Below are 27,550 nucleotides of genomic sequence, written 5' to 3'. Positions count from 1 at the left end.
CTCCATGAGGTTGGTATATATAAAACTTTTAATTAAAAGAAAAAAAAATCGGCCAATTAATCGGTATCGGCTTTTTTGTCCTCCAATAATCGGTATCGGCTTTTTTGTCCTCCAATAATCGGTATCGGCGTTGAAAAATCATAATCGGTCGACCTCTAGTAATAACCAACGAGTAATCTAACCTAACAATTCCACAACTACTACCTTATACACACAAGTGTAAAGGGATAAAGAATATGTACATAAAGATATATGAATGAGTGATGGTACAGAACGGCATAGGCAAGATGCAGTAGATGGTATCGAGTACAGTATATACATATGAGATGAGTAATGTAGGGTATGTAAACATAAAAGTGCATAGTTTAAAGTGGCTAGTGATACATGTATTACATAAAGATGGCAAGATGCAGTAGATGATATAGAGTACAGTATATACATTATATTAAGTGGCATTGTTTAAAGTGGCTAGTGATACATTTTTGATCAATTTCCATCAATTTCCATTATTAAAGTGAGCTGGAGTTGAGTCAGTATGTTGGCAGCAGCCACTCGATGTTAGTGGTGGCTGTTTAACAGTCTGATGGCCTTGAGATAGAAGCTGTTTTTCAGTCTCTCGGTCCCTGCTTTGATGCACCTGTACTGACCTCGCCTTCTGGATGATAGCGGGGTGAACAGGCAGTGGCTCGGGTGGTTGTTGTCCTTGATGATCTTTATGGCCTTCCTGTGACATCGGGTGGTGCAGGTGTCCTGGAGGGCAGGTAGTTTGCCCCCAGTGATGCGTTGTGCAGACCTCACTACCCTCTGGAGAGCCTTACGGTTGTGGGCGGAGCAGTTGCCGTACCAGGCGGTGATACAGCCCGACAGGATGCTCTCGATTGTGCCTCTGTAGAAGTTTGTGAGTGCTTTTGGTGACAAGCCGAATTTCTTCAGCCTCCTGAGGTTGAAGAGGCGCTGCTGCGCCTTCTTCACAACGCTGTCTGTGTGGGTGGACCAATTCAGTTTGTCCGTGATGTGTACACCGAGGAACTTAAAACTTTCCACCCTCTCCACTACTGTCCCGTCGATGTGGATAGGGGGGTGCTCCCTCTGCTGTTTCCTGAAGTCCACAATCATCTCCTTTGTTTTGTTGACGTTGAGTGTGAGGTTATTTTCCTGACACCACACTCCGAGGGCCCTCACCTCCTCCCCTGTAGGCCGTCTCGTCGTTGTTGGTAATCAAGCCTACAACTGTAGTGTCGTCCGCAAACTTTATTAAATAGTGAGCCACTTAAGAAAGAACAAGATGGCGCCGACAGTAGGGTTGCACATTTAGGGGAATATTCATAGGTGGAAACTTTCCGTCTAAATTAAGGGAATATATGGAAATTAACGGAAATATATGCAAATGAATATTAATACCATTTAAATGTAGATGTTTTTTTGCATTGGATATATTTACCATATCATATGGAGACACAAACATAAACCTTTTACCTTATCATAAGTAGACATAATTGCAAATAATTAAATTCTTCTAATAGAAATAAAGAACGATTTAGTTACGAATTGAACTTAATGAGTTGACCCTTCACATGAGATGATTTTACTGAACAACAAAAGAAAGGGAATATTGAATGATCCCCAATGAGCCATCGCATCTCCCAAAAACGTTTTCAACATACATCTGTAAAATTATGTCTTCTCCCTGGAACTCCTCAATGTCCACCTCTTGAACATCAGACTCTGAGGCCTCATCTTCACTGTCAGTTTCCAACCTTGTTGAGGATGGCTAGTTGTCAGGCTCAAAAAGCCTAAAATTTGCCCGGATGGCCACCAATTTGTCAACCCTTGTATTGGTCAGCCTGTTGTGTGCTTTGGTGTGTGTTCCCAAACAAGGACCAGTTGCGCGCTCTGAGGTGGCTGATGTTGGTGGGATTTGGAGGATGATGGAGGCAACAGGGGAAAGAGCCTCAGATCCACAAAGTCCCTTCCACCAGGTGGCTGTTGAGGTATGTTGGCACGACTGCCATATTGCATCTCCATCCCAAAGCCCTTGCTTCGAAGTGTACTTCGCCAGATTGCCAAGAACCTTGCCCTCATCCAGGCCAAGGTGGTGAGACACTGTAGTGATGACACCATAGGCCTTGTTGATCTCTACACCAGACAGGATGCTCTTGCCAGCATACTTGGGGTCCAACATGTACGCTGCGGCATGTATGGGCTTCAGGCAGAAGTCTTCACGCTTTTTTATGTATTTCAGAACTGCAGTTTCCTCTGCTTCAAGCAAAAGTGAAGTGGGCAGGGCAGTACGGATTTCTTCTCTTACATCTGAACATCAGACAGGATGGCATTGTCTTCCTCAATCCGTGCAATGGCTGCTGCTATAGGTTTCAGGCTGCTTACCACTTTCTCCCAAAATACATCATCCACATTTAATCCTAATAAAAATTCCCTGTTTTAGGTCAGTTAGGATCACCACTTTATTTTAAGAATGTTAAATGTCAGAATAATAGTAGAGAAAGATTTATTAAAGCTTTTATTTATTTCATCACATTCCCAGTGGGTCAGAAGTTTATATACACTCAATTAGTATTTGGTAGCATTGCCTTTGTTATGGATAGGGGGCAGCATTTTCACGTTTGGATGAAAAGCGTGCCCAGAGTAAACTGCCTGCTACTCAGTTCCAGTTGCTAATATATGCATATTATTAGTAGATTTGGATAGAAAACACTCTGAAGTTTCTAAAACTGTTTGAATGATGTCTGTGAGTATAACAAAACGCATATGGCAGGCAATAACCTGAGAAGAAATCCAACCAGGTAGTGGGAAATCTGAGGTTGGTCGTTTTTCATCTCATTCCTTATTGAAGATACAGTGGGATATGGGTCATGTTGCACTTCCTAAGGCTTCCACTAGATGTCAACAGTCTATAGAACCTTGTTTGATGCTTCTACTGTGAAGTGGGGCCGAATGAGAGGGGAATGAGTCAGAGGTCTGGCAGAATGCTTTGAGCTTGTGACGCTCGTTCACGTGAGAGCGAGGTCTGTTCCATTTGCTTTTCTGAAGACAAAGGAATTCTCCGGTTGGAACATTATTGAAGATTTATGTTAAAACTTCTTTGGGATAGGGGGCGCTATTTTCACTTTGGGAAAAAATCGTGCCCAATTTAAACGGCCTCGTACTCTATTCTAGATCGTACAATATGCATATTATTATTACTATTGGATAGAAAACACTCTGAAGTTTCTAAAACCGTTTGAATTATATCTGTGAGTAAAACAGAACTCATTTTGCAGCAAACTTCCTGTCAGGAAGTGAAAAATCTGAAATCGAGGCTCTGTTCCAGGGCCTTCCTATTCATTTGCTTGAAATCTATGGATATACATGCACTTCATACGCCTTCCACTAGATGTCAACAGGCAGTGGGAGGTGGAATGGGGTGTCTAGCTTGATCTGAGGTTGAACAAGAGCTCTTGGAATGACGTGACCCCAAATTTCCTTTGTTCAGCAAGGCGCGGGAAGGAACCCTGGATTGCCTTCTGAAAAGCTTTCGGTGTAGATGGCTAATATCTCCGGCTTTGATTTTATTTGATACATGTGATAATATCATCGTAAAGTATGTTTTTTCAATATAGTTTTATCAGATTATTGAACGTTTATCGGGAGTTTTGGCGTTTTCCGTTCTCTGCGTTTGGTGAAGATGGACAACTTCGCACCACTTGGCTAGCTTTGGTTGCTAATTCGACAGGAGAAGAGGACATTCTAAAACCAAACAACGATTTATTCTGGACAAGGACTCCTTGTACAAGATTCTGATGGAAGCTCAGCAAAAGTAGGAACCATTTATGATGTTATTTCGTATTTCTGTGGAAAATGTTTAGTACTATTTTCCGCCCTCATTGCAGGCGCTGTCTCGCTATAACGTAAGCTGTATGTCCTACTAAAGTTATTTTTAGAATTCTAACACGGCGATTGCATTAAGAACTAGTGTATCTTTCATTTGCTGTACAACATGTATTTTTTTAGTAAAGTTTATGATGAGTTCTTTGATTAGGTGAGTGTCAAAAATATATCCGGATAATTTTGTGCAGTTTGGCTACGTATTCACATTGTAAAACCACGATTTGTACCGCTAAATATGCACATTTTCGAACAAAACATATATGTATTGTGTAACATGATGTTATAGGACTGTCATCTGATGAAGTTTGTCAAGGTTAGTGAATAATTTTATATTTTTTGCTGTTTTTTTGCGATCGCTACCTTTGCGGTGAATGAATGCGGTTGTGTGGTTGGCTATTGTGGTACGCTAATATAATGCTATATTGTGTTTTCGCTGTAAAACACTTAAAAAATCTGAAATATTGGCTGGATTCACAAGATGTTTATCTTTCATTTGCTGTACACCATGTATTTTTCATAAATGTTTTATGATGAGTATTTAGGTATTTCACGTTGCTCTCTGTAGTTATTCTTGCTGCTTCGGTGCTATTTGTGATTGTAGCTGCAATGTAAAACTATGATTTATACTTGAAATATGCACATTTTTCGAACAAAACATAGATTTATTGTATAACATGTTATAAGACTGTCATCTGATGAAGTTGTTTCTTGGTTAGTGACTAATTCTATCTCTATTTGGGGGTTTTGTGCAAGCTACCTGTGCTGTGAAAGAAATGTCTGTGCTTTTTTGTATTTGGTGGTGAGCTAACATAAATATACGTGGTGTTTTCGCTGTAAAACATTTAAAAAATCGGACATGTTGGCTGGATTCACAAGATGTTTATCTTTCATTTGCTGTATTGGACTTGTTAATGTGTGAAAGTTAAATATTTCAAAAAAAAAAAATTTGAATTTCGCGCGCTGCCTTTTCAGTGGAATGTGGGTGGGGTTCCGGCTAGACAGGTTAAAAACATCCTAAAGATTGATTCTATACTTAGTTTGACATGTTTCTACGGACTGTAATATGACTTTTCGTCTGAACTTTTGCCTGGACCTGCCCACGCGTCGTGAGTTTAGATTGTGTACTGAACGCACGAACAACAAGGAGGAATTTGGACATAAATTATGGACTTTATGGAACAAATCAAAAATTTATTCTGGAACTGGGATTCCTGGGAGTGCATTCTGACGAAGATCATCAAAGGTAAGTGAATATTTATAATGCTATTTCTGACTTATGTTGATTCCAACATGGCGGATATCTTCTTGGGTTCTGTTGGTCTCTGAGCGCCATACTCAGATTATTGCATGGTTTGCTTTTTCCGTAAAGTATTTTTGAAATCTGACACAGCGGTTGCATTAAGGAGAAGTATATCTTTAAATTTGTGAATAACACTTGCATCTTTTATTAATGTTTATGAGTATTTTTGTGATTTGATGTGGCTCTGTGCAAATTCACGGGATGTTTTGGAGGCAAAGCCAAATGTAAACTGAGGTTTTTGGATATAAATATGAACTTGATCGAACAAAACATACATGTATTGTGTAACATGTTGTCCCGGGAGTGTCATCTGATGAAGAATATCAAAGGTTAGTGATTTAATTTTATCAATATTTCTGCTTTTTGTGACCTAACATAATGAGATGTTCTGCTTTCTCCGAAAAGTTTTTTTGAAATCGGACACTGTGGTTGGATTAACGAGAATTTTATCTTTAAAATGGTGTCTAATACTTGTATGTTTGAGAAAATTGAATTATGAGATTTCTGTTGATTGAATTTGGTGCCCTGCAGTTTCATTGGCTGTTGGCGAGGGGTTCCACTAGCGGAACGGGGTTCCGCTCCTAGACAGGTTAACTTGGGTCAAACGTTTCGGATAGCCTTCCACAAGCTTCCCACAATAAGTTGGGTGAATTTTGGCCCATTCCTGCTGACAGAGCTGGTGTAACTGAGTCAGGTTTGTAGGCTTCCTTGCTCGCACGCGCTTTTTCAGTTCTGCCCACAAATTTTCTATAGGATTGAGGTCAGGGCTTTGTGATGGCCACTCCAATACCTTGACTTTGTTGTCCTTAAGCCATTTTGCCACAACTTTGGAAGTATGCTTGGGGTCATTGTCCATTTGGAAGACCCATTTGCGACCAAGCTTTAACTTCCTGTCTGATGTCTTGATGTTGCTTCAATATATCCACATAATTTTCCTGCCTCGTGATGCCATCTATTTTGTGAAGTGCACCCGTCCCTCCTGCAGCAAAGCACCCCCACATGATGCTGCCACCACCGTGCTTCACGGTTGGGATGGTGCTCTTCGGCTTGCAAGCCTCCCCCTTTTTCCTCCAAACATAACAATGGTCATTATGGCCAAACAGTTCTATTTTTGTTTCATCAGACCAGAGGACATTTCTCCAATAAGTACCATCTTTGTCCCCATGTGCAGTTGCAAACCGTAGTCTGGCTTTTTTTATGGCGGTTTTGGAGCAGTGGCTTCTTCCTTGCTGAGCGGCCTTTCAGGTTATGTCGATATAGGACTCGTTTTACTGTGGATATAGATACTTTTCTACGTGTTTCCTCCATCTTCACAAGGTCCTTTGCTGTTGTTCTGGGATTGATTTGCACTTTTCGCCTCAAAGTACATTCATCTCTAGGAGACAGAACGCATCTCCTTCCTGAGCGGTATGATGGCTGCATGGTCCCATGGTGTTTATACTTGCGTACTATTGTTTGTACAGATGAACGTGGTATCTTCAGGCATTTGGAAATTGCTCCCAAGGATCAACCAGACTTGTGGACGTCTCCAATTTCCTTTCTGAGGTCTTGGCTGATTTTCTTTTGATTTTCCCATGATGTCAAGCAAAGAGGCACTGAGTTTGAAGGTAGGCTGTGAAATACATCCACAGGTACACATTCAATGACTCAAATTATGTCAATTAGCCTATCAGAAGCTTCTAAAGCCATGACATCATTTTCTGGAATTTTCCAAGCTGTTTAAAGGCAGAGTCAATTTAGTGTATGTAAACTTCCGACCCACTGGAATTGTGATACAGTGAATAATAAGTGAAATAATCTGTCTGTAAACAATTGTTGGAAAAATTGCTTGTCATGCACAAAGTAGATGTCCTAACCGACTTGCCAAAATTATAGTTTAACAAGAAATGTATGGAGTGGTTGAAAAACGAGTTTTAATGACTCCAACCTAAGTGTATGTAAACTTCCGACTTCAACTGTAAATAGTTAAGCAGTTAGATTAAACATCTCCTTTGTTAGATAAATGTTTTAAAATGAAGCATGTATGGAAACAGGTGAATTAACACTCCTCAGTTAGCATGCGCAAGTAAGCTAAAACCCATATGGTAGCAAAAACTAACTAGCAGAAATTGTTAATAATTTTGAAATGAATTAAACACACTTCGTTGTAGGCTACTATTTACCAGTTAACAAAAAATCATGTATGTCATATAAATATATTCACCCCACCCAGTATTGTAATCAAAACTTACCAGAAAGCATGTAGTCCTTGGCTAAGACAGTGTACAGTAGTCTTCTGGGCTCAATAGCTTCTCATTAGTGTGCAAGAGGGTTGCAATTCCATTGAATTGGGGATGGTTCAAACAAAATATGCCACAAGACCTAGAATTGCCTTATATGTATCCCACAAAAAAGGTTTACTGTTATAAGCTAACTTTTTTTTGATGAATTTAAGCAAAATTCCGCAAATTCCAGGGCTTAACTTCCCATGGAAAGATTCTGGAAATTTACCACAAAGTTTCTGACCCTTTGCAACCCTAGCCGACAGACATAGTTTCCCTATTATTTTTTTTGTTTATTTCTTACATTATTTGCTCAGAACGTTTCTTGTATTATTACCTCCAGCCGACAATAACTTTTGGATATTAGATGGCCGGGCACTCACCAGAAATTCGAGCTGAAATTTGACCTGGATCCTTTATTTGAAATTCCCGAGGCAGCTCTATTCATCCTGGGGTCTGCACCAAGACGCTGGAGAAGAGGAAGAAGTAGGACCCTAGTCAGACTCAGGCGGCGTGCATACCATCCACTGCTTCCGAGTATATTACTTGCTTACTTTCAGTCCCTGGATGATAAAGTAGACGAGCTCAGGGTGAGGATCTCTGTCCAGGGAGACATCAGGAACTGTAACACTCTGTTTTACTGAATCATGGATCATTGCTAAGCTCCACTCCGGGATGGCTACAAGTCCCTCCCCCACCCTCCCTTAGGCACATCAGATCATGCCTCCAATCTTCTCCTCACCAGAGGAGAAACTTAAGAAGGAAGCTCCCGTAGTAAGGATGTTTCCACTGTGACGATTACAACTAATCCAAACCAAAAACCGTGGTAGATGGTAGCTTTCGCTCAAAAATTAAAGCACGAACCACCACATTTAACTATGGCAAGGTGACTGTGAACATCGGCGTGTACAAACAGACCAGCTGACCTCAGTAAGGCAATCGGAGGCAAAAGGACAGTACAGGGACAAAGTAGAGTCGCAATTCAGCGGCTCAAACACGAGACGTATGTGGCAGGGACTCCAGACAATCACAGATTATAAAGGGAAAGCCAGCTACGTAGTGAAAACCTTCAGCTCGCTCCCGGAAGAGCTATACGCCTTCGCCCGCTTTGAGAAAAACAACATTGAGCCGCTGACGCAGGCCCTCAACGCTCACAAGGAATGTGTGCTCTCGTTTTCTGTGTCCGACGTGACTAAATAATTATAAGCATGTTAACCCCTGCAAGGCTGCCGGTCCAGATGGCATCCCAAGCTGCGTCCTCAGAGCATGTGCAGACCAGCTCTCTGGAGTTTTTACGGACATATTACATTTCTTCATATCCCCGTCTGTTGTCCCACTTGCTTCAAGATCTCCACCATTGTTCCTGTACCCAAGAAAGTGAAGGTAACTGAACTAAATGACTATCGCCCCGTAGCACTCACTTCTTTCATCATGAAGAGCTTTGAAAGGCAAGTTAGTATATCACCACCACCTTACCCGACACCCTAGACCCACTACAATTCACATATAGCCCCAACAGATCCACTGACGATGCAGTCGCCATTTCACTGCACACTCTCTTATCCCAACTGGACAAGATAAATACTTACTGTATGTAAGAATGCTGTTTGACTACAGCTCAGCCTTCAACACCATAGTAGCCTTCAACACCATAGTGCCCTCCAAGCTCATCACTGGGTCCAGGACTTCCTGACGTGCCGACCCCAAGTGGTGAAGGGAGGCAAAAACACCTCCGCCATGCTGATCCTCAACACGGCATGGCCACGCACATCTCCAACTCAATCATCAAGTTTGCTGACGACACAACAGTGGTAGGCCTGATTACCAACAATGACTAGACAGCCTACAGGGAGGTGATAATGCTGGCAGAGTGGTGCCAGGAAAAGAAACTTCCTCAACGTCAACAAAATGGAGCTGATCGTGGACTACAGGCGACAGTAGAGAGCACGCACCCCTCATCGACAGGGCCTCAGTGGAGAGGGTCAAAAGCTTCAAGTTCCATCACTGATGACCTGAAATGGCCCCTTCACATAGACAGTGCATGGAGAAGGTGCAACAGCGCCTCTTCAACAGGAGGCTGAAGAAATCCGTCTAACAGTGCATTCGGAAAGTATTCAGACCCCTTGACTTGTTCCACATTTTGTTACGTTACAGGCTTACTCTAAAATGTATTAAATCATTTTTCTCATCAATCTACACACAATTCCCCATAATGACAGTGAAAACAGGTTTTTAGAAATGATGTACATAAATATTCAGACTGTTTGCTGTGAGACTCGAAATTGAGCTCCGATGCATCCCTTTTCCATTGAACATCCTTGATGTTTTTACAACCTGTGGTAAATATAATTGATTGGACATGATTTTGAAAGGCACACAACTGTCTATATAAGGTCCCACAGTTGACACTGCATGTCAGAGCAACAACCAAGCCATGAGGTCGAAGGAATTGTCCGTTTAGCTCAGAGACAGGATTGTGTCAAGGCACTGAGCTGGGGAAGGGTACTAAAACATTTCTGCATCATTGAAGGTCCCCAAGAAAGCAGTAACCTCCATTCTTAAATGAAAGAAGTTTGGAAGCCAAGACTCTTCCTAGAGCAATCTGGGGAGAAGGGCCTTGGTCAGGGAGGTGACCAAGAACCCAATAGCTTCAGAGTTCCTCTGTGGAGATGGGAGAACCTTCCAGAAGGACAACCATCTCTGCAGCGCTCCACCAATCAGGCCTTTATGGTGGCCAGACGGAATCAGTCCTCCAGTAAAATGCACTCTACCGCCCGCATGGAGTTTGCCAAAAGGCACCTAAAGACTCTGACCATGAGAAACAAGAATCTCTGGTCTGATGAAACCAAGATTAAACTCTTTTGCCTGAATTCCAAGCGTCACATCTGGAGGAAACCTGGTTAATGATGCATAGGCTTATGTTTTTTAAGTCACGTTTGGAAAAAATCTGAGTGGTAGATCTCTGCTTGCATTTTGACTCAAAGTGATCTCGACTCAAAGGTTGGTGACCACTGGTCTAGGGTGTCTGAGATGGTGGAGTTAATGTGCCATACCATCCTCTCAAAGCACTTCAAATATATATATATTGGGGGCTTACCTGTTTTGCATGTTATTTTGGCATTAATACGTGTCACATATCAATTTGGTACCTTCGGTCGAGTGTTTGCACCAACTCATGTAACCCCTGTTTCTCGACCGTGTAAATTGGGGTCACGTCTTTGCAGACGTAAGTTGTAATCTCCTTCCATCTTCGTGATTCTTTGCCATATGGTGCGCCGCGTGCAAAAGCCTCTTGCAACGTCTGAGTCGGGTTTGTTTTGAGCACTCGACTGTACTTTTTGGGGTCTCATCCGTAGACTCTCCGTACTGTTTCACATGATTCTTGCGTAGGTGGTAAGAGGTTAGTGGTGTTTGAGCCTGTTGTCAGGACCGGCCTGCGGCATTATTTTGCAGAGGACAGTTTTCTGGTCCGTGTCAGACTTTTCATACCCAAACCACGTCCATGCGACCGAAGTAGCCCCTCTTTTAGGTACGAGCTCCGTGTGTCCGTGCTCTGTGTCACGTTCACTCTCCTCCATGTTTGTTTGTGTTGCAAATTTCAGAACGCAAAGTGTTATCCAATTGACTAAAAATATTGCCTAAAAGAGTGTGATTTGCGACACAACGAAATAGACGATACAGCATAATATGAAACAATATGAAGCGTGAAAATTCTAATATAGCTACGATTGACTTGCATTGGATTTGTGCCACAAATACTAAATGAATAAAAAGAATGCCCGGAACAGCACTATCTAGTGGTCAGAACCGGGTAATATCAGAAGTAGGATAGGACATTTAACCTAACAACTTCAATGACAAATTTCTCTGGACCGGGGGAGAAACATCACCAAATTCAGTGTGAATAGATTACATAGGATGAAGAAACAATACTCCGAGCCGCAGCACCATACTACTTGTGAGACATAGAGAACTGATACTATATACTCATTGTTGGGTGGGATTGGCGTGGGTGGCTTTTCACCATTTCTTTGGATTCCTCGTGTCTAACTCATTGTTAGAAAAAGGTCAAAATCCATAGTCCAAATCAGATGTTGGGTGTAATATTTATTAAATATATGAATCCTATAAATTAAAATGGCCAATTTGGGTGCAATCAATTAGCTTAATTTCTTAGATCAAATCATATTTCAACAAAATAAAGCTGCAGGAATGCTAATCTTATTTCTAACAACATAAACAATTTCAGAACAATCTGAGATGGTGTCAATCCTCTTTCTTGTGCTCTTTGAGACGGAATGATCCATTGGAATCCCCCTTTCAAAGACTTGTTGAGAGAGTGATGGAAGATAAGTAATATCACATGTAAGTAAAAGACAACTACAGAAGCTAGTCTTGAGGGCACATGCAGAATTCATTGTCTCCTTGAGGCAGAGTTCAACTATGTCTGTGATTCGTGTAGAGTTTTAGTTCAATTTGACAAAAATTTAAACTAAGTTGTATGAGTCCCTCAAGCCTCCAGATGTATCTGAAGGAAATGTAATTGATATTGTATTGTTTGGGGAAAGGACGGAAACACAAGGCAATGTGCTGAGGAAGATAAATAGCCTGTCTTTTGGGCTGCCCTACATTTTAGGCCAAACAAAAACATTCTTTGTGCTGTCCAAATAACTTGGCATGGCAGGGTATAACAAAGAATTGCCACAGTTCCCCACCCTAGGCCTGGGACAGAAACACCCCAGGACATGAGTTCTGACAAGAACAGACATTAACAGAAACATGGCAGGACATCAGATCACTGGAGAAACAATAACCTCAGAAACAGACAGCCCAGGTGAGTGTGTGGAGGTTTGACTACGGTCTTTAGTTTAGCTTTTGCAGGTTGTATGAACCACGTCCATGAGAAGCTAGGGTCTCTCACTTCAAATTACCCTCTTCTTTCTCCAGACCAGGATGCAGAGTTTGCAGCCAGACCCGAAGGCTCAGTACAGCAGCGTATACGAGGCCCTGAGAAGGATCATCCAAACGGAGGGTCTCCTCAGACCCTTGAGGGGCCTCAACATCACCATGCTGGGGGCTGGCCCTGCCCACGCCCTCTACTTTGCCTGCTACGAACGGGTCAAGTGCACACTCAGCGAAGTAATTCAGAATGGAGGAAACAGCCACATAGCCAATGGTACAGTTCTGTTTCCCTTGGAACTCTCATGTTTCACACTGACCACTGGAAGGTGATCACTGGAACATGGCACAGAAATAAGTTAATTGTTTTGGTAGTCGTTTTGGCAGTTTTGATAAACTTACAGTATAAATAATTGTCGTGAGACAGTTGAGGTGAGAACTGATGTAGTATCACGAGGTATTGTATGTTGATGGGTGGTAACATGTGGAGGCCTGACTGACTGATGACTCTGTTCCAACTAGGACTGGCAGGCTGTGTGGCCACTGTGCTGCATGACGCAGTCATGAACCCAGCTGAAGGTAAGGCTTTCAAAGGGGGCATTGGGGTGTTCGATTTAGAAATGTTCTCAATTAGAAATGAGTACAGAATATGAACCCCCTTTTCTTTGTTCCCCTGTCTGTGTGATGATGCTGTCCTGCATGGTGTCTTAGTGGTGAAACAGCGGATGCAGATGTACAACTCTCCCTACCGGAACCTGTTGGACTGTGTTCGGACTATACGACATACTGAGGGGCTCGCAGCCTTCTACCGCAGCTACAGCACACAGCTGGCCATGAACATTCCCTTCCAGGCTGTCCACTTTATGACCTATGAACTGATGCAGGAGCGGCTCAACCCCCACAGACAGTACCACCCCGGCAGCCACATACTGTCTGGGGCTGCGGCGGGGGCCGTGTCTGCAGCGATAACCACCCCGCTGGATGTGTGTAAGACCCTGCTCAACACACAGGAGAACGTAGCACTCAGCTCCATGCACATCAGTGGTCATCTCACAGGCATGGCCAATGCCTTCAGGACAGTGTATCGCTTTGGCGGCATGGCTGCCTTCTTCAAAGGGATCCAGGCCCGGGTCATATACCAGATGCCCTCCACTGCAATTGCCTGGTCAGTCTATGAGTTCTTTAAGTACTTCCTGACCAAGCAGCAGATGGAGGGAGAGGCTGGGACAACAGGCCCAGTCTGAGGAAGGGCTGTGGACAGGGCCGACTATCCACCACACGTATTCTGGAAGCTCCTGGCTCTCCAATAGAGTCCATGCCAAAAGTCTCATTGTGTACGCAATGTCGTGTTCATAATTTATATCTGTGTGCTGTTGTGTAATAATCTGTGTTTTCTCGAAGGGAAGTCACTGCAATGGAGGAAGTTTGAAAGACTTGCTGTGGGAGTGGTAGACTGTGGCACTCCTTACCCTTCTTACGTACTCAGCAAGCCCTTCCATTGTACAGTGTCATTCATTAGAGTGGAGGCTGTTACATGAACAGGAAATGCACAGAGATGGCTTGTCTTTCCATTAATGCAGAGAAAAGGGCATCTTCATATGGCAACAGGCCCTTTTCACAAATCACCTGTTCACTAAGCGCACAACACTCCCTACTTCGTCTCTCTATCTGGTGATTGTGTTTGGCTACATTCATACAGTATGTATACTGAACAAAAATATAAATGCAACATGCAATTTCAACGATTTTATTGAGTTACAGTTCATATAAGGAAATCAATCAATTGAAAGAAATTCATTAGGCCCAAATCTATGGATTTCAAGTAACTGGGCAGGGGTGCAGCCATTGGTGGGCCTGGGAGGGCCCACCAGAATCAGAATGAGTATTTCCCAACAAAAGGGCTTTATTACAGTCAGAAATACCACTCAGTTTCATCAGCTGTCCGGGTGGCTGGTCTCAGACGATGCTGCAGGTGAAGAAGCCAGATGTGGAGGTCCTGGGCTGGTGTGGCTACACGTGGTCTGTGTTTGTGAGGTCGGTTTGCGTACTGCCAAATTCTCTAAAACGACGTTGGAGGCGGCTTATGTTAGAGACTTTAACATGCGAATCTATGGCAACAGCCCTGGTGGACATTTCTTCATTCAGCATGCCAATTGTACGCTCCCTCAAAACTTGAGACATCTGTGGCATTGTGTTGTGTGATAAAACTGCACATTTTTGTGGCCCTTTATTGTCCCCAGCACAAAGTGCACCTGTTTTAATGATCATGCCGTTTAATCAGCTTCTTGATATGCCACACCTGTCAGGTGGATGGAGAAATGTTCACTAACAGGGATGTAAAGGAATTTGTGCACATTTGTGCTTTTTCATACATATGGGGGAAAAAAATTATGTTTTATTTCAGCTCATGAAACAGAGGACCAGCACTTTACATGTTGCGTTTATATTTTTGTTCAGTATAGATCTGATATGGGAACACTTTTTTAAAATGTACTTTTCAGTGCTTGTATTTTATGGATTAGGAAGAGACATGTGGCTGTTTGCTTGATTTTCTTTTCTTGTGTATTTATAAAGGACTGTTTGATCACATTCCTGAGTCTCGCTGCACAGTAAACACAGAACAATTGCGCTTTCAAAGTGCCTCTTTAGTAATGAAGTCCGCTACAAGCTAAGCTTTGTGTGTTGTTCAGGTCCTAAATAGATTGGACTGATCATTATTTCCATGACCATAATCATTGTTTGCCATTAAAAGGGCTTATCATTCTGTGGATTGAATCTCAAATGGTCTTTTAAATGTTAACTCTGGAAGCCAGATTTGATCAATCATAGCAAGAAACCACTCATGTTAAAACCAAATGTACTGAAATAGTACCATATTGTTATTTTTCCTTGGTATCATGCAATGTGGCTGTAGTCTGAGCTGAACCTTTCAAGATTAGGGATATTTTCTATTCTGTGTTAGAAATGCAGTTCTGAGAGTTACATACAGTAGTGCATTGGCTCAACCCCCAAATGTTGGTTTATTTTCATTTTCATGTTGGGTGTTTTCACTTTAGATTGGTCTTCATTCAAACCTCTGCACCACCCATACTCAAGACTGCAGTAGTTTAGTTTCAGTAATTTATTTTAACCACACAGTGAAGTGAGTCGGCCTCCTTTTCCTGAGGTTACTGGAATCCCTCGAATTAAGCCGTAATGGCCCAAATATTAGCCTTGTTTGAGCACGGTAGTAGGCCTATGCACTGGAATCACGCACAATGATCAAGAGTGTTAGTGTAAATTGTATAACGTTCTTCTATGTTGCAGAGAATAAAATTTAAAAAATATATTTTTAGGCAAGCCCTTTAAGCATTGGATTCTGTCTGTGACCGTGAGACCAGTACTAATGGTTGACCAGATGAGCTGTTTGTTCTGTGGCATGTTTTAGCCACTTACTGTGCTCTCCCTCTTACCAGCATCTTGGCTCAGTGTTTTCTGCTCCGAAGACAAGACATTTCTCCACATATTGCTGTAACCACAAAGCTGCGAGATTTGTTTGTTTTTAAATAAATGCTTCTGTTTTATTTTCATTGACCAGTGAAGTATAAAGTTCTATGAGATCTCCAAAGATCATATTCCCTCAAATGTAGGCTAACTCATTCCTTGTTAAAATCCTAAAGATATGCATTGTATGCTTCCACTCACAAACCTGTATTTTTGAAGTTATTGGTGAACCTACCTGTGAAATAATAATAAATTAAAGGACTGCTTATTGTCAGTCCGTTCATTCCAAGCATCATCTCCAGCCAATATCTTTAGCATCTTTTTCTTTGGATTTCTTTATTTAAGCTTGTAATTTAGCTGTCTTGAGGCTTATTGCCTTATGTTTGAAAAGTATCTGTGGGTGCCTCAGCATTTTTATGAAGGGTAGCGATATGATCATTTCTTCTCCAAATGTACTGTATCTGTGGAGGCTGAAGTGTTTGGTGGAAGGGAATATTTTTGTCTAAACTGGGACTACCAGGTTAAGTGGTAGAGAGAAGTTGGCACAGTACATGACCATTTCTTTTAATTTAAATTGTCCCTCTTAATTTGAGCCTTTTCTGTGTGTGTGTTTTATAGAATTACACCTATGTTTTTGCTAAATATCACAGCTATTTTTTATGTAAATGTAAACAAATATGCAACACTAACACATTTAGGTTTATTAAATTCAAGCTTTTTTACAACTATTGGACAGCTGAAGGTTAATTAATTTGATGTTAGTTTATGGCATATTGTTGGTTCATATTTCTGAAAAGTGAATTCAAGACTTGTCATGTATGATTCTGTACAAATCAAATGTTATGTCACATGCACCGAATACAACAGGTAGACCTTTACTGTGAAATTCTTACTAACAAGCCCTTAACCAATAATGTAGTTCAAGAAATAGAGTTAAGAAAATGTTTACTAAATAAACTAAAGTAGAACATTTAAAAAAGTAACACAAAAATATACCGGGATTTCTTATAAGCGTCCGGATTAGTGTCCTGCTCCTTGGAAGCGGCAGCTCTAGCCTTTTTAGCTTTGTGTGGATGTTGCCTGTAATCCAATTGCAGAACATGCAATTTCTGTTCTGACTTTTATTCAATTTGTATTAATCTTATGCTTAAATGCTTGTCATTCAGTTGATGGAATTCATTGCATTAAAAGCACTCACCAGGTCTTTTAACCCCTCTTCAATAATACTGCTCTTATACATTGTTAAATGTTTAGCAGGACTGATGTTCTATTTAAGAAATCGATGGGTTGGTTGATAATTCACGATAATTAGAATATTGGAAACATTTGATTAACTAATATTGTTCACAGATTCAGTCTGAAGTACCTTTTTTAGCTTCTGATAAAATATCCACAGAATACAGGTCTTGCCTTGTTTAAACACATTGCATTACAGCCCTGGAGATATAAGGAAAAATACTTGAAGGAAAGACCTTGCTTAATTATCTAGCTTGTCTAACTTGACCGTAAGATCATTTCAACAATGTACATTGTAAGTATTATTATGTATGCCACATTAAGTGATTGATATATTTCAATGAATTGGGAAATTAAAATCTTATCCAGGTATGTTCATGTAACATTGTTGCTGCTTTTTTGCACACAACAAAACAAGGGGGGAAACTGGGATGATATGACTAGTGCCATCTACAGTAAAATTATATGTTAGATTTGGGGGGAAAAACACCATGCAAATGTTAAAATGATTGTGGTTATGCTGCTACAGTATGTAACACTGAAGCTCAAATAAAATGCAAGTGGTCAATGCTGTGTTTATTGGATAAACCTATTATTTTTGTTGATAATGATGTAAAGGAGTATCGCTGAGGGCTCAATCTAAAGTAGACTGATCAGTCTACCTTAAACTTTGTTGCATTAGAACCAATAGAGGGCACTATAGTTGAAATAGTTCATCTCATGGATAGCCTCCTTAATCCAGCCTGCACCCATGAGGGCACTGCTAGAGTTGTTGGCCTATATTGAAAGATAGACCAGAGCTTGTTCTTTCCAAAAAGAGTACCACTGTAGGAGTTCTACTATCTAACCATGTGTATGTGACTAATAAAATTTGATTTGATTTATCTTTATAAATCCTAGTGGTAAAACCCGGTAATGGTTACAATCGTTCTTTCACCATTCATTTTTCTGTTTGGGATTTTACTACTACTTCATATAAATCAAATTATATTTGTCACATGCGCCGAATACAACAGGTGTAGACCTTACTGTGAAATGCTTACTTACAAGCCCTTAACCAACAATGCAGATTTAAGGGAAAAAAATGAAGGTAAGAGATAACAAATAATTAAAGAGCAGCAGTAAATAACAATAGCAGGGCATACCGGTACAGAGTCAATTTGCGGGGGCACCGGTCTTGAGGTAATATGTACATGTAGGTAGAGTTATTAAAGTGACTATGCATAGATAACAGAGAGTAGCAGCAGTGTAAAATGGGGGAGCAATGAGAGTAGTCTGGGTAGCCATTTGATTAGCTGTTCAGGAGTCTTATGGCTTGGAGTAGAAGCTGTTTAGAAGCCTCTTGGACCTAGACTTGGCGCTCCGGTAACGCTTGCCGTGCGGTAGCAGAGAGAACAGTCTATGACTAGGGTGGCTGGAATCTTTAACAATTTTTAGGGCCTTCCTCTGACACCGCCTGGTATAGAGATCCTGGATGGCAGGAAGCTAAGCCCCAGTGATGTACTGGGCTATACACACTACCCTCTGTAGTGCCTTGCGGTCGGAGGCTGAGCAGTTGCCATACCAGGCAGTGATGCAACCGTCAGGATGCTTTTCCTGTAGTCCACAATCATGTCCTTTTTTCTTGATCACATTGAGGTTGTTGTCCTTGCACCACACGGTCAGGTCTCTGACCCCCCTATAGGCTGTGTTGTTGTTGATCAGGCCTTCCAATGTTGTGTCATCAGTCATGAGTGAACATCCCTCCGATGTCAACAACTACAGACCAGTATCCCTTCTTTCTTTTCTCTCCAAAACTCTTGAACGTGCCGTCCTTGGCCAGCTCTCCTGCTATCTCTCTCAGAATGACCTTCTTGATCCAAATCAGTCAGGTTTCAAGACTAGTCATTCAACTGAGACTGCTCTTCTCTGTGTCACGGAGGCGCTCCGCACTGCTAAAGCTAACTCTCTCTCCTCTGCTCTCATCCTTCTAGACCTATCGGCTGCCTTTGATACTGTGAACCATCAGATCCTCCTCTCCACCCTCTCCGAGCTGGGCATCTCCGGCGCGGCCCACGCTTGGATTGCGTCCTACCTGACAGGTCGCTCCTACCAGGTGGCGTGGCGAGAATCTGTCTCCGCACCACGTGCTCTCACCACTGGTGTCCCCCAGGGCTCTGTTCTAGGCCCTCTCCTATTCTCGCTATACACCAAGTCACTTGGCTCTGTCATATCCTCACATGGTCTCTCCTATCATTGCTATGCAGACGACACACAATTAATCTTCTCCTTTCCCCCCTCTGATAACCAGGTGGTGAATCGCATCTCTGCATGTCTGGCAGACATATCAGTGTGGATGACGGATCACCACCTCAAGCTGAACCTCGGCAAGACGGAGCTGCTCTTCCTCCCGGGGAAGGACTGCCCGTTCCATGATCTCGCCATCACGGTTGACAACTCCATTGTGTCCTCCTCCCAGAGTGCTAAGAACCTTGGCGTGATCCTGGACAACACCCTGTCGTTCTCAACTAACATCAAGGCGGTGACCCGTTCCTGTAGGTTCATGCTCTACAACATTCGCAGAGTACGACCCTGCCTCACGCAGGAAGCGGCGCAGGTCTTAATCCAGGCACTTGTCATCTCCCGTCTGGATTACTGCAACTCGCTGTTGGCTGGGCTCCCTGCCTGTGCCATTAAACCCCTACAACTCATCCAGAACGCCGCAGCCCGTCTGGTGTTCAACTTTCCCAAGTTCTCTCACGTCACCCCGCTCCTCCGCTCTCTCCACTGGCTTCCAGTTGAAGCTCGCATCCGCTACAAGACCATGGTGCTTGCCTACGGAGCTGTGAGGGGAACGGCACCTCCGTACCTTCAGGCTCTGATCAGGCCCTACACCCAAACAAGGGCACTGCGTTCATCCACCTCTGGCCTGCTCGCCTCCCTACCTCTGAGGAAGTACAGTTCCCGCTCAGCCCAGTCAAAACTGTTCGCTGCTCTGGCACCCCAATGGTGGAACAAACTCCCTCACGACGCCAGGTCAGCGGAGTCAATCACCACCTTCCGGAGACACCTGAAACCCCACCTCTTTAAGGAATACCTAGGATAGGATAAAGTAATCCTTCTAACCCCCCCCCCTTAAAAGAGTTAGATGCACTATTGTAAAGTGGTTGTTCCACTGGATATCATAAGGTGAATGCACCAATTTGTAAGTCGCTCTGGATAAGAGCGTCTGCTAAATGACTTAAATGTAAAATGTAATGTAACAGGGAGTACAGGAGGGAACTGAGCATGCACCCGACGGGCACCCGTGTTGAGGATCAACGTGGCGGATGTGTTGTTACCTACCCTTCACCTGAGGGCGGCCCATCAGGAAGTCCAGGATCCAGTTGCAGAGGAAGGTGTTTAGTCCCAGGGTCCTTAGCTTAGTGATGAGCTTTGAGGGCACTATGGTGTTGAACGTTGAACTGTAGTCAATGAATAGCATTCTAACGTAGGTGTTCCTTTTGTCCAGGTGTGAAAGGGCAGTGTGGAGTGCAATAGAGATTGCATCATCTGATGGTGCGTTATGACAATTGGAGTGGGTCTAGGGTTTCTGGGATAATGGTGTTGTGAGCCATGACCAGCCTTTCAAAGCATTTCTTTTCTCCCGTCTTACCGGAGTGTGCTGTTCTATCTTGCCGGTGCAGCGTGTATCCCGCTAGCTGAATATCCATGTCGTCATTCAGCCACGATTCCGTGAAACATAGGATATTACAGTTTTTGATGTCCCGTTGGTAGGATATTCGTTGGGAGGATATTCGTGATCGTACCTCATCTAGTTTATTGTCCAATGATTGCACGTTGGCGAGTAGTAGTGACGGTAACGGCAGCTTTCCCACTCGCCTTTTTCGGGTCCTGACCAGGCATCCGGCTCTTTGTCCTCTGTACCTGCGTCGCTTCCTCTTGCACATAATGTGAATGTCGGCCCTGCCGGATGTCTTGTGCGTCTTGTTTGTTGAAGAAAAAATCCTTGTCTAATCCGAGGTGAGTGATCGCTGTCCTGATATCCATAAGCTCTTTTTTGCCGTAAGATACGGTTACAGAAACATTATGTACAAAATAAATAAATATAAATACAAATAACGCAAAAAAACAAACATAATAGCACAATTGGTTGGGCGCCCATAAAACTGCTGCCATTTCTTCCGGCGCCATTTTGTATCCTTTTGGACCTACCTTTTCTGGTAAATACAGGGCCATTTCTCTTTACCAACAGAAAATGGCAGTTGCAGACCTGAGCGTCATTACTGGGTTTCCGGTCCGCCTGCCTGAAAGACAACAACAAAAAAGTTACTTTTTGCTAGCCAACTAGGTTCATTACTAAAATGGTAACATCGATATTTAAATACCATAACCCACAGACTTGACTATAGTAATGGTAAAATAGATAGTAGGATTTTATGTGGATGGGACATTTTTGCTGGGCTGGAGGAATTATCTGGAATGCTCAACTAGATGATCAGGACAGTCAAGGGTACTATTTGCCCGAAGAGGTGAAGTATTGCGATAAGCTATACAACTGTACTTCTTATTCTAATTCTCAAGACATGAGGTCACTGAGGAGGACCAACAGTGATAGGGGGGGGTCTGTGCATAACAACAGCTGGTGCACGAAATCTAAGGAAGTCTCTAGATTTTGCTCGCCTGAAGTATATTGTGATAAATTGCAGGCCACACTACTTGCCTAGAGAGTTTTCAGCTATACTTTTTGTGGCTGTTTATTTACCACCACAGACACAATCTGTCACTAAGACCGCACTCAGTCAGCTGTATAAGGAAATAAGCAAACAGGAAACCACTCACCCAGAGGTGGCGCTCCTAGTGGCCGGAGACTTTAATGTAGGGAAACTTAAATCAGTTCTACCAAATTTCCATCAACATGTTAAATGTGCAACCAGAGGGAAAACAATTCTAGATCACCTGTACTCCACACACAGAGACGCGTACAAAGCTCTCCCTCGCTCTCCATTTGTTAAATCCGACCACAACTCTATCCTCCTGATTCCTGCTTACAAGCAAACATTTAAGCAGGAAGCACCAGTGACTCGGTCTATAAAAAAGTGGTCAGATGAAGCAGATGCTAAACTACAGGACTGTTTTGCTATCACAGACTGGAACATGTTCCGGGGTTTTTCCGATGTCATTGAGGAGTACACCACATCAGTCACTGGCTTTATCAATAAGTGCATCGAGGACGTCGTCCCCACAGTGACTGTACGTACATACCCCAACCAGAAGCCATGGATTACAGGCAACAGTCGCACTGAGCTAAAGGGTAGAGCTGCCGCTTTCAAGGTGCGGGACTCTAACCCGGAAGCTTACAAGAAATCCTGCTATGCCCTGCGACGAACCATCAAACAGGCAAAGCGTCAATACAGGGCTAAGATTGAATCATACTACACCGGCTTATGTGGCAGGGCTTGCAAACTATTACAGACTACAAAGGGAAGCACAGTCGCGAGCTGCCCAGTGACACAAGCCTACCAGACGAGCTAAATCCCTTCTATGCTCGCCTCGAGGCAAGCAAAACTGAGGCATGCATGAGAGCATCAGCTGTTCCAGGCGACTATGATCACGCTCTCCGTAGCCGACGTGAGTAAGACCTTTAAACAGGTCAACATACACAAGGCTGCGGGGCCAGACGGATTTCCAGGACGTGTGCGCCGGGCATGTGCTAACCAACTGGCAGGTGTCTTCACTGACATTTTCAACATGTCCCTGATTAAGTCTGTAATACCAACATGTTTCAAGCAGACCACCATAGTCCCTGTGCCCAAGAACACAAAGGCAACCTGCCTAAATGACTATAGACCCGTAGCACTCAGGTCTGGAGCCATGAAGTGCTTTGAAAGGTTGGTAATGGCGCACATCAACATATCCTTCCTGTTTGGCCCTGTCCGGGGGTATCATCGGATGGGGCCACAGAGTCTCCTGATCCCTCCTGTCTCAGCCTCCAGTATTTATTCTGCAGTAGTTTATGTGTCGGGGGGCTAGGGTCAGTTGGTTATACCTGGAGTACTTCTCCTATCTTATCCAGTGTCCTGTGTGAATTTAAGTATGCTCTCTCTAATTCTCTCGTTCTCTCTTTCTCTCTCTCGGAGAACCTGAGCCCTAGGACCATACGTCACGGCAAACCGGGCATGATGACTCCTTGCTGTCCCCAGTCCACCTGGCCTTGCTGCTGTTCCAGTTTCAACTGTTCTGCCTGCTGTTATGGAACCCCTACCTGTTCAACTCTTAATGATCGGCTATGAAAAGCCAACTGACTTTTATTCCTGATTATTATTTGACCATGCTTGTCATTTATGAACATTTTGAAAATCTTGGCTCTCTCTAATTTTCTCCTTCTCTCTTTCTTTCTCTCTCTCGGAGGACCGGAGCCCTAGGACCATACGTCAGGACTACCGGGCATGATGACTCCTTGCTGTCCCCAGTCCGCCTGGCCCTGCTGCTATTCCAGTTTCAACTGTTCTGCCTGCAGTTATGGGACCCCTACCTGTCCCAGACCTGCTGTTTTCAATTCTTAATGATCGGCTATGAAAAGCCAACTGACATTTATTCCTGATTATTATTTGACCATGCTTGTCATTTATGAACATTTTGAAAATCTTGGCTCTCTCTAATTCTCTCCTTCTCTCTCCAGACCTGAGCCCTGGGACCGTGCGTCGGGGCTGCCGGGCGTGATGGCTCCTTGCTGTCCCCAGTCCACCTGGCCTTGCTGCTATTCCAGTTTCAGCTGTTCTGCCTGCGGTTATGGAACCGCCACCTGTCCCGGACCTGCTATTTTCAACTCTTGATGATCGGCTATGAAAAGCCAACTGAAAATTATTCATGATTATTATTTGACCATGCTTGTCACTTATGAACATTTTGAACATCTTGGCATAGTTCTGTTATAATCTCCACCCAGCACAGCCAGAAGAGGACTGGCCACCCCTCATAGCCTGGTTCCTCTCTAGGTTTCTTCCTAGGTTTTGGCCTTTCTAGGGAGTTTTTCCTAGCCACCGTGCTTCTACACCTGCATTGCTTGCTGTTTGGGGTTTTAGGCTGGGTGTCTGTACAGCACTTCGAGATATTAGCTGATGTACGAAGGGCTATATAAAATAAACTTGATTTGAACACCATTATCCCAGAAACCCTAGACCCACTCCAGTTTGCATACTGCCCAAACAGATCCACAGATGATGCAATCTCTATTGCACTCCACACTGCCCTTTCCCACCTGGACAAAAGGAACACCTATGTGAGAATGATATTCATTGACTACAGCTCAGCGTTCAACACCATAGTACCCTCAAAGCTCATCACTAAGCTAAGGACCCTGGGACTTAACACCTCCCACTGCAACTGGATCCTGGACTTCCTGACGGGCCGCCCCCAGGTGGTGAGGGTAGGTAGCAACACATCTGCCACGCTGATCCTCAATACTGGAGCTCCCCAGGGGTGCGTGCTCAGTCCCCTCCTGTACTCCCTGTTCACCCACGACTGCTTGGCCAGGCACGACTCCAACACCATCATTAAGTTTGCAGACGACACAACAGTGGTCGGCCTGATCACCGACAACGACGAGACAGCCTATAGGGAGGAGGTCAGAGACCTGGCCGGGTGGTGCCAGAATAACAACCTATCCCTCAACGTAACCAAGACTAAGGAGATTATTGTGGACTACAGGAAAAGGAGGACCGAGCACGCCCCCATTCTCATCGACGGGGCTGTAGTGGAGCAGGTTGAGAGCTTCAAGTTCCTTGGTGTCCACATCAACAACAAACTAGAATGGTCCAAACGCACCAAGACAGTCGTGAAGAGGGCACGTCAAAGCCTATTCCCCCTCAGGAAATTAAAAAGATTTGGCATGGGTCCTGAGATTTTCAAAAGGTTCTACAGCTGCAACATCGAGAGCATCCTGACTGGTTGCGTCACTGCCTGGTATGGCAACTGCTCGGCCTACGACCGCAAGGCACTACAGAGGGTAGTGCGTACGGCCCAGTACACCACTGGGGCTAAGCTTCCTGCCATCCAGGATCTCTACACCAGGCGGTGTCCGAGGAATACCCTAAAGATTGTCAAAGACTCCAGCCACCCTAGTCATAGACTGTTTTCTCTGCTACCGCACGCCAAGCGGTACCGGAGTGCCAAGTCTAAATCCATGAGGCTTCTAAACAGCTTCTACCCACAAGCCATAAGACTCCTGAACAGCTAATCAAATGGCTACCCAGACTATTTACATTGCTGCCCCCCCCCCCCCCCCCCCACACACACACACACACCACCACCACCACCACCACCACGCTGCTGCTACCCAAACAGCGTTCCTTACAGGTGATGCTGATCTAGAGAATGCCAAGAGTGCAAAGCTGTCAAGGCAAAGGGTGGCTATTTGAAGAATCTCAAATATAATTTAACACTTTTTTGGTTACTACATGATTCCATATGTGTTATTTCATAGTTTTGATGTCTTCACTGTTATTCTATAGTGTAGAAAATAGTAAAAATAAAGAAACTCTTGAATGGGTAGGTGTTCTAAAACTTTTGACCGGTAGTGTAAATTCCTACTGTGCACATGATAAAATGCTATGTTAATTGTGTTGTACTACTGAGTGAAACTGTGAGAGATGCACTCAGACCAGCCTTTGTGATTGAACTTACATTAACTACAGTACTTTAGTTGGCTGCTTTGAGCAAAACTTGTATGTAATATAACATTCTGGGAGCCTAGTGTGCGTATGATCTATGTGGAATATTTTTGGACCCTTGGCTTCCCTGTTTTCCCTGTACTGACAGGAGGTGCGACTAGAACGCTGATCCAGTGCCCCCCCCCCCCAAAAAAAACCTAATTGGAATTAAACCGCAATGTAAGACCCAAAACTGATTTGTGCGAAAACTATTTACAAGATATTTAGATGTTCACTGGTTCACTGTTGCAGTGTCAATTTTTTGAGCATGTGGTCCTTGAAAAGCTCCTCTAGTCCAACAATATGAGTCTGCCCAAGGTCGTCACGCTGGATGGTGATGGAGGGTTTGGTGGTCCACACAACGAAGGATAAAGTGTCCCTTCCAGTGATGTGGAGCTGCCCTTGAACCTGGTGCCAGTAAGGATGGTCTTCACGGAGGCTGTAAGACACCCCCTCTGGTTATAGAAATCCTTTGACTTTACTGCCTCTTCAATGGTAAGGTCCCTTGCACCATACGGTCGCTTGACCTCCACCACTGTTGGGGTGCCCACCAGACCATCTGGTGATTCCAGGATCCCAGACCATGTGACCCAAAGTCCTGACTCCTGCACATCCATCCCTGTAGCCATTTTGAATGCCTTGATGTTCTCCTCTTTATCTGTGCTTCACTTTACAGACAAACCCCCATCCAATGAAAACACCTTGAAATGTATTTGTTGTAAGAAATGTGCTATATAAATAGTTTTATTTTATTGATGACATTACAGCTGTAGAATTATGAAATATTCTATCACTTTATCAGTTGACATATCAATCATATAGTGGGAAGGATCCTATAAATCAAAACGGAATGCATGTAGCACTCTGAATAAATAAATAAATAGCCTTTTTGAAGATTTGTCTCTGGTCATGAAACTAGAATACAGGCTGGATGTCCAAACAAAGTCCATTTTGAATGTCAATAGATTGTTTTATTCATTCTCAATGACAACATTCTAGAATTAGCACTCATCGAGTTACCACTTATCGAAGTCTGGTATCAGGGGTAATCTGGTTAATAATTATGTCATTGAATAAGTGGTTCTTTGTATTAAAAAACATTGTATTGCTAAGATGCTCAAACTTAATAGCTACGCTCACTGACACCGGATAAATTGTGTCATGCTGGCCCTGACCAAACCGGTAAGTTGCCTCTCACTATAGTGGTCCTCTCCCCTTTTAATGTTGTTATTCTCATCCTTGAAAAATGACATAAGGTATGAAATGGACACCAAGTTGACATACTGTACAAACAATTATCTAGGCTAAGTAAAGCAACATTATTTTTTGATCTACTACTCTGTTAACTAGCTAATGTGTTGTCCGTGGCCTAGCTTGGACAGAGGAAAGGGGATGCAAATTAATGGATTGGGCACAGGTCTCTGGGCACGCTGGTTAACGTAGCTGACAGCTTTAAGTGCAGGAATTTCCTGCAGGAATTTGTAGTCTTCTCTGTTGCTAATTAGCATTTCGAATTTGAGAGTAAATTGAGGCGAATATATTGACAAAACTCACCTTGTCCGAGAGAGAATTACATGGCTATAAAAATGTCACGCCAGGGTAAGCCGACACAAAACACAGACCTTATGTGAAGTAGATTTAAAATTCCAGATGCAAAAATGAATGGGGGAAAAACGATTGGAACCATTACCGGGTATTATGATGTGTCCAATGTGCCGGTCTATGGGAGAAAATGAATTATGGTGGGCAAAGCTAGTGAGATCCTATAGGCGCGTTCTAGCATTTATTTGCATATT

General features: G+C 43.3%; 1 protein-coding gene across 1 annotated transcript in view; it reads left to right on the top strand.

Moving 5' to 3' along the window:
* LOC139576814 (mitoferrin-1-like) overlaps positions 1 to 17,029 on the top strand; it is a 31,353-nt gene extending 14,324 nt beyond the window's left edge. The window contains exons 2-4 of the mRNA XM_071403317.1: positions 12,394 to 12,622; positions 12,868 to 12,924; positions 13,057 to 17,029. Coding sequence (XP_071259418.1) covers positions 12,394 to 12,622; positions 12,868 to 12,924; positions 13,057 to 13,589 — 819 coding nt within the window. The 3' untranslated portion in view covers positions 13,590 to 17,029. The remainder of the gene's footprint in view (positions 1 to 12,393; positions 12,623 to 12,867; positions 12,925 to 13,056) is intronic.
* The last annotated feature ends 10,521 nt before the right edge of the window (positions 17,030 to 27,550 follow it).

Source organism: Salvelinus alpinus, chromosome 5 (assembly GCF_045679555.1).
Source record: "Salvelinus alpinus chromosome 5, SLU_Salpinus.1, whole genome shotgun sequence".
NCBI classification, from domain to species: Eukaryota; Metazoa; Chordata; class Actinopteri; order Salmoniformes; family Salmonidae; genus Salvelinus; species Salvelinus alpinus.
This window is presented reverse-complemented; position numbering and strand designations above follow the sequence as displayed.